Source organism: Marmota monax, unplaced genomic scaffold (genome assembly GCF_021218885.2).
Source record: "Marmota monax isolate L192 unplaced genomic scaffold, Marmota_monax_Labrador192_F-V1.1 WCK01_AAM20220418_F8-fsc00071, whole genome shotgun sequence".
Lineage (NCBI taxonomy): Eukaryota > Metazoa > Chordata > Mammalia > Rodentia > Sciuridae > Marmota > Marmota monax.
The window spans coordinates 4,701,904-4,717,962 of NW_026695217.1; the positions used below are offsets into that span (position 1 = coordinate 4,701,904).

Below are 16,059 nucleotides of genomic sequence, written 5' to 3' on the forward strand. Positions count from 1 at the left end.
GGAAGTGGATCACTGGGGGCGTGCCTTTGGGGTATATATTTTGAATCTGGTGAGTGAAGCCTCTCTCTGCTTTCTGATCATCATGTGAGTCACTCCCCTTGGGCCACACTCTTCCTTTCTGATGTTCAGCCCGACTTCAAGCCCCAAGGAATGAAGCTAGCTGTCCATGGACTGAGACCTCTGGAACCATGAACCCCAAATAAACTTTCCTCCTCTAAAATTGTTCTTGTCAGGTTTTTTAGGCAAAGGAGTGAAAAAGCAAACTGAAACATTACCTAAAATGAGTCTTAAACATGTCAACGGTCTCAAGTCAATAAAAACAACTCAAATACCACTTAAAATAGTGTCCATCTGACAAACATCTTTATTAAAATGAATGACCCACAAATATGGAGCCTTCTCCTTCACATAATTTTTTGATATTGCTGTAGTTTGAAACAAGGCAAGGACTCTTTAACCTCAGAGAAAGTGCGTCAAGACTGAAAGTAACTGGGCTTCCAATTCATTCCAATAAGGTGGACAGCAGCACATTTCTCTGTGCTCAAACAGAAGCCTTTCCACAGCTTTCTGCCAAATTCCAGAAAGCAATCATAGCACCTCACAACATCCTCAGTGACCCAGCAGTAGCAAGGACTGTGTGTCTGCAGAACCAGACAAGAGTCAACAGGGCTGCACCTCTGTGGCCCAATCTGCCAAAACCGCCCCTCCATCCGCTAGGCTCAGAGGTGCACTACAGATTCTTCTCAGGAACCTAGGCAGGGAGGACATGTCCTCCAATTTATGTAAGCATAAAATAGTCATTTCAAGGTATATTTTTGAAAAATTGCAACCTTCTCTGCATACTGATGAGGAACATCAGAGTACATAAAGAATCCTGAAAACATAAATCTTGATGCTTGCAGAAGACAGCAGCTGTCAGTGTAAAAGTCAACACCTTAGCTAAGCACCGTGGGCATGATAAATTATGCTTCTAACACTGAAAAATCACCTTTCATAAATTTGAATACTCCACTCATCACAAATTTTATACATGAGTTCATATGTAATCCATTTGTTTTCATTACCAGAGATTTGTGTCTTTTCTGCTTGGTTTCTGAATATGCCCTGCAGGTGATTGACCAACTTAGAAATAAAAATGACCTCAAAAAAAAAAAAAAAGAAAGAAAGAGACAGTCTTTGATTTAAGTCCTAGAATCTGTGCAGAAAAGCTGCTTAATGAAGCACTGAATGCAAATGAAATACCGACACAGAGCAGGAAGCCAAAGAATAGAAACACCTGAGAGTCCGCAGGGTGGATGATTGCTACCAATGGAGAGGAGGCAGCTTACCAGACTAAATCGATTTTTGGCCAGAGCAATGAGCTCCTGGTCCCCAGGGGCACAGATGTTCAACCCAATGGGCAGGAGCCGCTTCAGAGCTGCTACAATCAGAGAAGTCTGCATAGAGTAGCGGTCTCCTTTGCGCTTCATTTTCTTCCTTTCCTGGTCAGAAACAGCTGCCTAGGAACAAAGAGAAGTGCCAGGACCAGGACCTGTTTTTTCCCCAGGCACAACCACAAATCTTCTCCGACTTGATCATTGTTTTATCTTTCTCATTCTGTGCTAGCCCTTATGTTTTAAAAGTCCTACTATTCTGGGGACATTTTTCTCTTCCCTTCTTAGCATCTTAGTTCCTAAGTCCTACTTTCAGGTTCCTAGGTCATTATAATCCCTGGCATGCATGTAATCTTTGGAGAGCAAGGCACACTACGGTGGGAGGGAGGCAGATGTGAGAATTCTGTGGTAATTTCAGAAATTGCATATTTTCTAATTTCAGTGCAAGAGAGAAAGAAATTTGAGGCTAAAAAGGGGGTTTTTGTGTTTGTTTGGTTTGACAAATACTTGCTTTGCTATGCAGATACACACATATATATGGTATGTTTTGTTCATACACATACTATTTATATATATATATATACCCATATACACACATATAAAAAGGCAAAATGTATGGTACATGTAAAACTATTATAAAATACACTTTTATTTTACGTGGTCTGCAAACTTGTCTCCCTAGAGCCTCCACTCCTATCTTTAGAAATGGAAGTGATAGGCCAGTGAGCACTTCATCACCAGTCATAATTAGCTGGGTGAACAGCTTACAAGGGAATCTACTGCCACGATACTTCAGGGCTCTTGTGATGCCTTTGAGGACTACACTGGTGCCAAAGGTCACCCTGAAAGACAGCCTGATTTTCACTGGGAAGTGAGTATTTATGTTAAGAATGTTTTGATATCAAAATTAAAACAGTTGCCCTCATCCACTTCTTCATGCAGTTTTTTTGTAGTAATAACTCAAACTGGGAACACAGTTTCATAATAATGATAGTGTAATAGTTTTGGGCTATCTAAGGAGAAAACAAAGGAAAATTTTAACATACAAATGATTTTCTTTACTCAAAAGAAGGCAAACTGTATCACAGTATGATGTTTAAAGAAGTTTTTAGCATAGTCAAAGTAGTGAAATGATCGTTCCATCATATAGTAATGGCAGCTTATATAATACTGACTATAATACACAATTACATATCAAAAATGTAATTTTCTGAACCACAGAAATAAGCATCATATTTATGTTCCAAAGAGATGCATGGATCTCACTTTTATATGTAGTAATGTGTAAAAGATTATACTCAGTAAATTTATCAGAAAAAAACAAATGAAGAATTATTTGTACTATTAAATTGATTAATACATAAAATTAATGTATCAGTAATTTTAAATGAGCTCTTTATTGAAAAGGAAATGAAAAAAACATAATAAAACTAATTATCCAAATGAAGGACCATCATCCTAAAAATTAAACAAATTGATACAAAATGCAAATAGTCTATTCAGTACTTATTATTTTCAGCAAACCTACTATATTAAAGTCTGAATATCATTAGCGCTGGAGTTTTCTTTGATTTCTAACTTGTATACGTTTCTTTTGGTCTCAAGGTTATATAAGAAAAAAGAGCTCATACTGATTTTTGTTTTTATTGTGTGTGTGAGTGTGTGTGTGAGTGTGTGTGTGAGTGTGTGTGTGTGTGTGTGTGTGTGGTACCAGGAAATTGAATCTAGAGCTTGGGAAGTACTATATCACTTAGCTAAATTACCAGCCCTTTATTTTTTTTGGAGAAAGGGTCTTGCTAAATTCCTGAAGCTGGCCTCAAACTTGGGATTCTCCTGCTTTCAGTTGCTGTACTCAGCAACCTGGTTTGATATTTATAACTACTGAAGTGATCTGGTAATAAAAATAATTTAAATCAACTGTAAAATTGACACTGTATTGTTCAGTTTGTGAGAAACATTAGGCAAAGGGATTCTACTTAAGCTCACATAATAATCTTGCTTTTTATCCCCTAGGAAATCTACAACTGGAAAGGGTAGCAAATCTTTGGATATTCATGGGTGAAATCACAGTATAAAGAAATTAAATCTACAACCAATCAAATATCCTGTTATACATATATACAGCTGGCCTTTTGCTTGTCTCCTCCCCAAAACATGGGGTTCTGTGAGGGCACTGGCCAAACCTGCTCTGTCCCTTCTGTGACTTTAGCACTAGCAGACAGCCTCACCACAGGAGCTGCTTGAGAACTTAAGAAGGACTGCTCGAATTACTGACTTTGTACACTATCTTCATCCTCAGTCTATTGCCCAACATTTGGATCAAATATGAACATGCAATAACATGGCCAACATATGGTCATATTTAAGAAGGAAAGTGAAAAAAACTGAGCCCTCTTCTCTCACATTTTTCACATACAAATATGAAAAATAGCCCTACATTTAATAGAAAAGGAGAAGAACAGCACCAAGTAGGCCACTCTTCAGAGCTGCAGCTGGCCTTCTGCCCAACAGTCACCTGGCATGAAGTGGGATGTCCTCTTTCAACTTCTCCTTATGGGCCACCTAGACAATACCCACTTTCCAATGCCAACCTGAAGCCCTCACTTATTAGTTCAATCCTGTACCGTTCCATCCACTCCCCACTCCCACTCTGGTGAGTTATCTCAGTGCTCATCACCCGTATGAGTGGTAGGTATTCACTTGAAAATTAACGTTTTGGTTTTGTGAGGACAGCAATATTGGTTCTTTTGGGTGCCTGCCATCTGTGAGGCACTCCATAGACACCACTGAGATCCTTCCTACCAGCTGGCCGGGGAGTAACCCGAATCCCTTTCCTGACATGGACTGCAGGTTCAGGGGTAGCTGAGCTTCTGCAGTTACAAGGTGGCAGTGGGCACTCATGGTCACCTCCTCTCAAAGCTGAGCCCTATCCTGTGACACACCTTAAATAGGAGCACATTTTTTACTCTATTGTATGTTTTTTACTCTGTTGTTATATTTACCATATAAACTTTCAGTGGGGATTTACAAGGAGATTTTTTATATTCTGACACTGAACTAGCCAGATAAAAAGGAGACTTTTTAAAAAATATGGTAAACATGGTAATTACAAAAGTGAACCTCACTTTAAATAATCAGGGCAAATTACTACATTTCAACAGCACTTCCAAGATCTGATGCTTGGGTGACTATCCACTTGCTTGAGTCATGCCAGGGCCAGCTACAGGGGAACTAGGGATGCCCCAGAGCCCATGAAAAGTATAGCAATGAGCCAGTCCGACAGCTGATTACCCTGCCTCCCTTGGAAAGTACAGTCAAGGCTCCGGACCACCATCCCCCAGCTGCAGTCTTTGTGTTTCCTCTGCAAGGTTTGCTCCCCACTTCTAGGGACATGTGAGTAGAAACTTCCTCCTTCCTGTGAGTCCTGTCTGTGTCTGTGTGTCTTACTAGACCCGACTCAAACTAGTCCTGGGAACTCTAAAACAGTAAGTGTGTTTTCATCAGTAAATAACATTAACAACTCCATCAGAGTCCAGTTATAAATCTCCAAAACAAATCCAAGTACCACCCACCCAGGAGAGAGCAATGAAGCACATCGCAGTAATACCTTGGACATCTTTGACTTGGTGTCAGCAATGAGAAATGACATGTTGTTGATTTCATTCTGCACAACGAAGTTCTGCTCCTCTCTCTTGAAATTCTAAGAAGTTGCAAAGGAAATTTCAGTTTTAACTACTTAGAAAAGGAGTGTGTACTTAGAGGTCACACAAGAACCAAAAGTTTCTCAGGAACGGGTATTAATTTATGCACAACCTATCAAGAAAGAAATGAGGGGGTGCAGCTAGGGCTCACAATCAGAGAAGCCACAGACAGCAGGTGTGTCTTAAAGAGGGGCACCCTGGTTCAGAAAGTTTAAGCCACAGGTCAGCCAGTGACAGGATGGGTCCTGCGGCCCAAGTTTCCCTGGTGAGCCGCAGGTACTGCCTCCTGAGGTAAAAGACACATAGCTGCAGCGCAACTTTCTACTCTGTCAGATACTTTTAAAATATCATTACAGTATTTTATTCACTTAAATTGAAAACACAAAAAAATGGCAAAATCATTAAATATTTGGGGATGAACACAACACATACTAATAGGTTTGTATTTTAAATATGTATGTGAGATTAAAAAGCATATTCTGCTTTTTTTCCCTAGGCATCCATCTAAAAACTTGCTGATTTTAAGTTCCAAAATTATGTCTTGCATATAAATTTCAAGAAGCTTCTTTTGTATTTTAGTGATTGATATAGTTGCATATTCTCTATTCCCCAAGGAAAAAAATGTTATATTTATAGCATACTATATTGATGCAGCCACATCCATGTTTATAGCAGCTCAACTCATAATAGGAAGCTATGGAAACAACCTAAGTGTCCTTCAATAAGAATGGATAGAGAGAATGTGGTATACATATACAATGAAATATTAAAATAAAAAATGGCATTTGCTGGTAAATGGGTGGAACTGGAGACTATCATACTAAATGAAATAAACTAATCCCATAAAACCAAAGGCTGAATTGTTTATGGATGCCAACCCAAAACAAAAGAGTTTGGGGAGGGGGATAATAGAAATCTAATGGATTAGACAAAGGAAAATAAAGGGAAGTGAGGGGGGAAGGGAGTAGGAAAGACAGTAGAATTAATTGTGGGTTAACTCCTCATCATGTATAACATCATGAATGGGATTCTAAATAGAATAAGTTATACTCTGTGTATGTATAATCTACCAAAATACATTCTATTGTCATCTATAACTAAAAAGAATAAGTTTTTTAGAAATGCTGTTTTCAGTTTTCTTAAGTGATTTATTCCTGGGAAACTCCTATTTGTCCACTGGGCATCACAGGTGGAGTGACCCAATACAGGAAATGAAAGGTAAAAGACCCCAACCCGTTGCTGCTCTTTGGCAGTTGAAGATGGACTGATTTCTTCTGAAGTTTTCTTTCAGAATCCTGGAATTATCTAACCCAGACCTTTAATATATATATAACATATAATATATATAACATAAGAGGTCACTGGCTTTTACCTAGAGGAACATAAAAAAAATCTAAAATAATTTATTATGACAAGAGAGATGAAGAATTTCAATGTGGAGATACAAATTCACATGTAAGCAGAGCCATTATTTCACTTAATATTTCTGTGTGACACATTTTATAAATTTTTATTAAATTTGACAAGGTTCCTCAGATATAAGCAAGAAATAATATTGATTATCCTATTAAGTAGGAATTTTGAAATATTACATGTTCAAAATGATTTGCTCTGTCCAACAATCTGATAATGCAAATTGCAAAGACCCCCCTCAGCTGATCAAACAAGCTGAGGTTTTGATTTTACTTTCACTGTCTCCCACTTACAAAGTTTCACAAAATCATAACTGATATGAAAATTCTAGGCATTAGAGTAATTCTGTACCACAACAAATGCCCATATTTATGCTGCTTATTACTGGAAATAACTGAGAGAATGCTCTAAAATTCTTTCTATGATTAAGATCTTTTTTTCAGATGTAAAAATCTGAAAAATAATGTAAAAATAGTTCTGTAACATACAAAGTAAAATGAAAATGCACTACAGATGCACTTCAGAAATTCCATCAGCAGGATTCCTGGCAAAGCTTTATATCCAAAGACAAATGATTCTAAAATGTGAGAAAAGCCAAATTCCTACAGAAAAGAGAATGTGATGCGAACAAGGAGAGGAGGCAGCTGGTCCCTGGAGACCAGCCTGTCTTGGCACTCAGACACCAGTACCGCCAGGAGGCAGCGGAGTGCCCAGAGACAGGGAAAACCAAAGGTGAGATGGCACAGCTCCAAGTAATGCTAATCTCACACTCAGATTTAGGAACAAATTTTAAAAATGTTTTTATGCAATGCCATTAAAAATCTGTTAATTTTCAAAGATAAATTTCAAAGATCAAAAGTAGGCTATGTTCCCTCAAGGTCTGCAAGGGCACCTCCCCTCTCTCCCCAGCTGTCCAATGAATCCTAGAGTGTAAGTTTGAGAAAAAGCCCCCCAGATATTTCCCGAGTGGCTGGTTTATGTTTATAGAGCCCCTACACCTCTAGTAGTAGATATTGTCTGTCGACAGCATCACACTTACATGGGACTTGGACCAATAGATGAAGACTTCGGCCACCATGCGGAAAAGCTCCTCTGCTTCTGGGTTGGGCTCCTTCAGCCACTTGGCCCTGGATCACACAATACATGCAGTGGCTTTTCAGTTACTCTTCAAGTTATTTTTTTAAAAAATTATCCTCCCTCCCATAGTTAAATATGTTGACCACAGAGCTCAGGAAATCTCAAGTACAGTTGTGACTTTTAAAAATATGTAAATGAGTGTCCAACTGCCAATTTTCACATACAAAAGGCAGAAAACTTCAAAGTAGGATTTCTGATCTTAAATTTCAGATGCCTGGTGAAGATTAACCTACCTATAAACATTCAATTATGCTACAACCATGAGGTAACACCTGGCCAAGCAGTTAGTAGAGAGCTCATAGGATCTGTGAGTAGAGGGGTTGTCAACGGATTGGGGAAATGGCTACTTTTGATGAGTGTACCTGTTATAGTCCACAAATCTAATCAAGAGAGGGTAGAAGGCATAGAGGTCTCTGGCCAGTGTGGTGAACTCATCTAGGACGAGAAGCTCGGCCTCCGACATGTCCCCTCTGGCCTCAGCTTTCAGGTGGTCTTCCTCAGACACCACCATGGCAGCCTTTTTCTTGAGTTTCTCCATCAGTGGTAAGAAATGAGTTTTTAAGAGCTGAGGTTTCACTTTATTGATAATCGGCTGGGAAAACACTGTGAAGACAGACATCAGGATTCTGCTTTGTACAAACATTCATTCACAGGAGGACAGGTGGTTATGACAACTGAGAACAACCGAACTTTCTTCTCTCCCAGAACCTGGCTTCTGACAAACAGAGTCCAGGTCCCAGCCTTTCTTCTAGTTCAAAGCCTACCTGCATAGTTAGTGTTCAAAAATGATTACTGGGAGGCTGAGACAGGAGGATCACTAGTTCAAAACCAGCCTCAGCCACTTAGCAAGGCCCTAGGCAACTGAGGAAGACCCTGTCTCTAAACAAAATATAAAAATGAGCTGGGGATGTAGCTCAACGGTTGAGCACCTCTGGGTTCAATCCCTGGTACAAAAACTAATAATAATTACTGAGTTAAATTCAATGTTCTTCCTTATTTCTAAAAAAGATTGACAGCTAATTCTGAACAGTAAAATATCTCCCTTACTTTGGAAATTAATTATTTCCACACAAACAAGTTCAAAAATGAAAAAGGTTTCTGCAGCCCTTTCTTTAAGAGAGATACCCTCCACTGTGTAGTTATAAGGTTGCACAGATTTTTCTAATTTTATCACATGTTCGCCTATGGAAGGGTTAAACTACACAAAACAATGCTCTCTTATTTAGAAGCACTTAGAGTTAATAACAGTTCCAAACTTGAACAGGTCATTATTAAAAGGAATTTTTCCCCAAATGTAATATATACATTGGGTATGTTTATTAAGAAAAGTTAGAATCAACCACAATCACCTGTTTAAGTCAATAAGGCACTGGTGTGTGCCCCTGGTGTTTTCATCAATGAACAAATTCATAAATGTGTATTACATCTATTTTATTCTGAATTCATTTTTTAACAACTCTTCTTTTTACCCTCCGTGACATCATGGACATTTCCTAAGCTATATAACACTGGCGAAACCTGAATTTTTAAAGATGCTATAATGTTTTGGTATGAAAGCATACATAAACTTTTTAACCACACTCTGGTCATTGGGTAGATTACTTTCAGTATAAATATTGCAATGATAGATAAACTGTAAATACTCGACATCATTTGGTTTACTTGCCCTGTTCCCTTTGGATATGATTGAAGTGAGTTGATTAAAAATCCAGTTTTATCTTTGTCTGCCTAATCATTACCTACTGAGTAGCAAAATCAATATTTAGTGTGCTTATTGGTTAACCTTATGGAAATTGACAAATCAGAAAAACTTTAATAACTGTGGAAAGTTACCCAATGTCTGATTATATCCATTTTAAAGAAGAGCAGGACAGAAACAATATTTCCAAGCATAGAAAAAACAGCAGTAAGTATTATAACAGGAATATTTCAGTTCAAATCTCCTTGGAAATGAAACAGTTTAGGGATATATTCTTCCCTTTTCTTACCTGCTAACCTCTTCATCCAGGCCCCCTCATCAATCCCCAGGTTGTTATAGATAATCTTCAGGATGTTCCCCAGGAGCGTGTTCATGTGCTCCGAGCTCAGGGCCGTGCAGCAGGTCTCTGCCCTCTCGGGGTTGCTCTCAGGCCCATGCTCCCACCAGCGTGACATGTAGCTGCACAGCATGGGCAGCACCACCTCCATCACGTGGGGCATCTGCGTGTAGCGGATGCCAGACTCGGCCAGCTCCACGATTTCTTCCATGAGTCTCTCTAGAGATGGGATATTTGGACAAACGTCTTCCACACTGGCTGGCAAACTGAGTGCTAGGGAAACACACAGAGAAATGGTTGGTGATAAAAGAACTGACAAGATGAGGGTGGCTTCCATTCTTTGCCATGAACATGATCAACGCAGCAACCATCCCTGTGGGGCGTCAGCTCAGCAAGCCTTGGGATCCTTCCTCTGGCTCCTCCTCCCCCCATGGCAGCCAGGTCAGGGCTGCTCTTTTCCCCAACACAACCCCCTCTAGGTCAGCACACAGCTGCTCCTCTTTCTTCAGGGCAAATAAGGAGCACAAATGCCTCTTCCTCCAGCCTCCTGTTCCCAGGCCCACCAGCTGCCCGCATCTGGTCCCACGTGCTCCACCATTCCCCATTTTCAGAGAAAGAGTTTTGTGGTCCCAGGTCTTGGTTCTTCCAGCATCCTGGATGCCCTTCCCACCTCAGGGCCCTTGCTCAAGACTCCTCCCCAGAAGGCTCCAGAGGTTTAAATCCAAACTCTATTTTCCTAAGACCCCTCTTCCTTAATGGCAATGGACCCAGACTCTCCTGAATTGTGCCAGTGGAACCCTCACTCTCTTCTCCTTGCTGAAGTCTCACATGGTGGTTTCTTTGCCATCTACCTTGGGCTTTCTTCTGTTTTTCAGTTTGCATGTCTGTCTAGGTACTTCCTGGCACTCCTGTGGGCCTCTGCTGCAAGTTCATAAGTCTCAGTGCCAGATTTCTTGATTTTTTTTTTTTCTGGAAGTCTCAAAAGCAGCCAAACGAAACTGGTTTTAAATCTAAACTCTTCCTTTCCTCTTCATGTGTTGTAGTTTGGATATCAGGCATCACACAAATGCTCATGTCAGACAATGCAGGAAAGTTCAGAGGTGAAATGATTAGACACTGAGAGCTGTGACCTAACCAGTGGATTATCCATTGGGTGGATTATTTGTTTGAATGGGTGGTAACTGTAGGCAGGTGTGTCACTGGGGGAATTCTATCTTGTCCCTGGTTTCCCTCTCTTCCTCTGCCCCCACCTCTCTTTCCTGGCTGTCATGAGGTGAGCAGCTTCCTCTGCCATGTCCTCGCCTCATGATGCTCTGCCTCTCCTCAGGCCCAGGACAACGGAGTAGGCTGACCATGGACTGAACCCTGGAAGCCATGAGCCAAAATAAATGTTTCCTCCTCTGCGTTGTGAACGTCAGATATTTTGGTCAAAAGCGACTACCTCACCAACCTGCCTCTTGAATATGCACTAACGCCATCGAATCAGCCAGCCAAGCTGCAAACCTGGGAGAACCTCCACGTGACAAGAGCCCCTGGTCTCACACCTGAAAGGACCCTACCTACAGGCAATCCCCCAAGACCTTCTTCCTCATCTACTCCGTCCAGGGGCCTTGCTTGACGGCCTTGCCTCTGGACCAGCCCCGTGGCTCTCTGACAGCTGCTCTTGGTGTCCATCCTACTGCTGTCAGGATGGATTTCAAAGTGCAAATCTATTTGTGCTACTCCATTTTCAAGGACAGTAAAAGACTGAGGTTGGAGGATAGTCCACTCCCCTTTCCTGACAAAAAGCCTGCCTGCTCCTTCCTGGGTTCTCTCTCTTCCTTCACCCTCACCCTTTCTCTCCTGGAATCTCTCTCCAGCCAGGTCAAAATGCTTGCGGTTTCCCCCGTGTAACAGAGTTTTGGTCTCCCCAATTTTAAGACTCATCCGGAATCTGCTGTATGATGCTTTCCCAGCTGTTCTCAACTAAAACTGCTTTTCTGTGTCCCCAGGGCTATTTATTCCCAATTCTATCACACTTACCACTCTCTCCCCCCCCCTACTGCAAAGAGAAACTCCCCAGGGAAAGAATCAAATCTCATTGATCTTTCTATCTCATCTCCTCCACCCACCCCCATGCACATCACAAAATTCTTGTCCACTAGCTGACTAAAAGTTGAATTAAATCATTAAATTCAATTCCTGTGCCTTGTTATGCAGATGATTTGTTACAGAAACTAAGCAAATGAATTACCTGCTTTGTATATTTCTTATCTGTAAAGAGATAATAAATTGTTTCATGCTTGATTCATAGCAAAAGTGTTAAGGAATTAAAAAGCCCTAATGAGACAACTTTTTATGTGTTTACACTGAGGATTAATTAACCATTTTTCACTAATTACAAATGTATTATAGAAATTATGTGGAAAAGTATTACTAAGGCACATTTAAATATTTGTCTTTAGCTTCACCTGCTACTATATTCATCACTATAATAATAATTTAAAAATCATACAATACATTAAAAGGTACTTTATTTGATGAGATCCACTATAAAAATCAGTATAACTAGTCAACAGCTCCCATTAACACACATCAGTTACACAGAAACAAGCCCATGAAGAAAAAGATGTGCATTTGAGAACTCTTTAGGGCTATTAAGCAACCAGATACCAGAGATTTTATCAGAGGAAATCAACCAGAAGACGATCCTATGAGGGGTCACACGTGTAATGTTCGGGGTTTGGGAATTGTGCTTTGAATGGTTAAGGCACTGACTAGAATATATAGTATCCACTTTTATTTAAAGCTTGTCCAACTCAATTCAAAAGCTAGTTAATAATTCTAATTAGATTCCAAAGACCAATCACTGACATCCTCAGCAACAGTCACTGAAGGCTTTCTATGGGTAAATCACCATATCTTCCCAAAGGGAAGGCAGCGATGAAGCAGGGGACACTTGTGTGGACATCAAGTATACGTGGATACTTAGGCAAATTCAAGATGTTGACCAAGGGTCTTCAATTGATGTTTTTTAGCTTTTTTTTTTTATTAGCTACACATGACCATGTTTTTTAGCTTTTTTAATGATAAAAGTTAAACTAAACTATCTGAAAAACCCATATGAAATAAAATGAGGTCGACATATCTGGGGGGTGAAGAACAGTGAAAGGCACGAATTCACAGATGGGATGAGCAAGGAGGCCCTGATGAATGACTGCAAGGGACACCTGAACTGGAAAACAGACCCAATTCCTTTTTCCATATTTGCTGATCACTTGGTCTTATTCTTGAGGGTATTGATTTTTCTGAGACTCATTTACTTGGGAACAAACATATTTTGTTTCAGGAACATGAGGGAAACAGTATACAACATAAAAAAAAAAAACCCACAATGCCAACTACCAGCCCTTCAGAAACAAGAGCCATGGAGACCCTTGACCGAAATCACCCTGGGAAAACCACTTTAGGAAAACACAACACATGATGTCATGTTCTGCTTCTGCTCTCAAGCACTGTGCACGCCCTGCCTTACCTGCTCTCTCTCGGGAAGACTTGGTGTTGTAGATGGAGTAAGGATTGTGCTTGTCAAGATGTGTTTCCAAAAATGCAACAGGAAAGGCACCTGCGAAGGCCGCCAGGCACTCTCCCAGGGCAGAACGCTGCCTGCAGGTGGAAAATGCTTATTTTTTTATGTCTTCCATGTGAATGGCTGAAGAAGTCACATGAACATTAGCCTTGGCAAATCCAACCTACCAGAGGGACACTAGGATTGCTACTTAATAAGATGAATCCCCACATCCAATTTCTTTAATGTGAAACATCACGTGTTCAAAAGCAAAATCCCTGCAAATTAATAAAAGCTAAACTATGTGTTAGCAAAAAAGAATTTAAAAAGAGGGAAGGCCAGAAGATTAAAAAACACACACACACACACATACACAAAACAAAACAAAACAAGAAAAGCTCTGTCACTTCCCCTTCAACTTTGAACATTTTCCTCCCTCCTTCCTTTCCTTCCTTCAAGAATGATCTATTGAACCCAGCATGGTAGCCACACCTATAATCCCAGAAATTTAGGAGACTGAGGTAGGAGGATAACAAGTTAGAGGTCAGCCTCAGCAACTTAGTGAGAACTTGTCTCAAAATAAAAAATAAAAGGGGTTGAAGATGTAGCTCAGTGATAGAGTGCCCCTGGGTTCAATCCCCAGTACCTTAAAATAAAATGACTTACTAACAAAGAATTCTTGCTAGGTGAATAACTGGATTCAGGACAAATTAAAAACTAAGCACTAACACAATAATGCATTCCCTGCAAATTTATTACACAAAAGCAATGCTAAGACATACTAAATGCTAAAAAGTATTGATAACATGTAAAACTGATTTATCATTTACAAGGGAAGGAAGTTAAAAAATCACACTATAATCAATCAATTTGGGACAGGCCAGGATTCAATGTGTTCCCCTGCCAATGATATAAATTCTTTCTCTGTTGGTAATCAACTTAATCCAAGGCTTTCCTGGCACATTAACTTGTTTATTAAATAAAGGATAATAAGAGAAATAGTTTAACATATTATGATCTACATAAAAGAATTTACATAAATACATTAAAGCTGATAAAATTGATCTAATTGAAGAACCACTGCATAATTCTCTTAGCAGCCAAGTTTAAATTCTTCACAGAAAAAAAATACCATATAATGATGTGTTCCTTGAAGACACACTATGCTCTGAGAACAGTGTCCTCAGGTGACTTTGTGAGCATAGTGTGTTCTCAAGTTTCCAGAGTAAGTTGTTTAACATTGTCAAATGCTGTAGATAGGTGAAGTAAGACCTGAAATTTAAACTTCAGTAAGAAATAAATGTCCGTGGACTAGAGAAGAAAAATAGAGTAGGCTAAATAAGACATTGTGATAGGTTTAAAACTGAATGATGTAAAGCCTCCTAAAATTAATCAATAATTAATTATAGCACATTTTTCTTTTCATCAATCTTGACAAAATAATTTGAAAGCTCATTTTCAAGAATAAACCTATGAGACTAGCCACTGAGATTCTAAAGTGAAAGAAACATTAGTGAAAGGATACTCATTTAGACAACCAAACATTAAAACTTACAAAGCTATACTAATTAAGGTGAATTACATAGAAATAGGCAATTAGATCAGTGGACAAAAGTAATGGAGTTCACTCTGATGTTTTAAAAATTTTAGGTGCTTTTTGAATTAAACTATTTTCATGCAGTTTTTATGCTTAAAAAATATTTTAGACTAAGGAAGCTTTACAAATTATTGAAGTAATGCACTATTTTTGATATGTAAGTTATTTCTCTTTTCCATTAACAAAAAAAAAAAAAGCTAGACCTCTTCTCATAGATTCCTGTGTTTATACTTATTTCCATTAACTCTGGTGCCAGGACTCCAAGTTCTAGGGGTAAGCCATGCACATCTAAAATGATTATGATACCTGTCTTTGCACAGGATTGACTCACTTTACCCTCTCAAGTTTTGTAATCAGATTATAAATCTTATTTCCAACTATCTTTTTCTTCTGTTTACAAATATAGCAGTTACAATATGGGATCCCATTTTTATTCTCAAGTGCCTCCCCTCATTACAAGCTGTTCACTCTTGTTCACGTTTCATTTGCCACTTGTGTTCAGGTGTGCAAACTGCCTTTTCTCCTGATGTGTTTCTCTTGCTGATTTGTAATAACCTTTTTCTTAAATGGTTAACCTCGTGCCTGTTATCTCTCCTGTTTTTATACTTTTTTTTTAGAGACAGAGAGAGAGAGAATTTTCTTTTTCTTTTTTTTAATTAGTTGTTCAAAACATTACAAAATTCTTGACATATCATATTTCATACATTTGATTCAAGCAGATTACGAACTCCCATTTTTACCCTATATACATATTGCAGATTCACATCGGTTACACATCCACTTTTTACCTACTGCCATACTAGTGTATGTTGTATTCTGCTGCCTTTCCTATCCTCTACTATCCCCCCTCCCTTCCCCTTCCCTCCCCCCCTCTCCTCCCCTCCCATCTTCTCTCTCTACCCCATCTACTGTAATTCATTTCTCTCTCTTGTTTTTTCCCCTTTCCCCTCACTTCCTCTTATATGTAATTTTGTATAACAATGAGGGTCTCCTTCCTTTACCATGCAATTTACCTTCTCTCTCTCTTTCCCTCCCCCCTCTCATCCCTGTTTAGTGGTGATCTTCTTCTCATGCTCTTCCTCTCTATTCTGTTCTTAGTTGCTCTCCTTATATCAAAGATGACATTTGGCATTTGTTTTTTAGGGATTGGCTAGCTTCACTTAGCATAATCTGCTCTAGTGCCATCCACTTCCCTGCAAATTCCATGATTTTGTCATTTTTTAGTGCAGAGTAATACTCCATTGTGTATAAATGC

General features: G+C 39.4%; 1 protein-coding gene across 5 annotated transcripts in view; it reads right to left on the minus strand.

The window, feature by feature from the left end:
• The window catches only part of Ryr2 (ryanodine receptor 2), a 596,528-nt gene that overhangs the window by 85,672 nt on the left and 494,797 nt on the right, over positions 1 to 16,059 (minus strand). For all 5 annotated transcript variants that reach the window (XM_058575026.1, XM_058575025.1, XM_058575027.1 and 2 more), the window contains exons 67-72: positions 13,175 to 13,305; positions 9,613 to 9,933; positions 7,987 to 8,227; positions 7,527 to 7,614; positions 4,981 to 5,073; positions 1,329 to 1,499 (exon numbers count right to left, since the gene is read on the minus strand). In XM_058575026.1, coding sequence (XP_058431009.1) covers positions 1,329 to 1,499; positions 4,981 to 5,073; positions 7,527 to 7,614; positions 7,987 to 8,227; positions 9,613 to 9,933; positions 13,175 to 13,305 — 1,045 coding nt within the window. The remainder of the gene's footprint in view (positions 1 to 1,328; positions 1,500 to 4,980; positions 5,074 to 7,526; positions 7,615 to 7,986; positions 8,228 to 9,612; positions 9,934 to 13,174; positions 13,306 to 16,059) is intronic.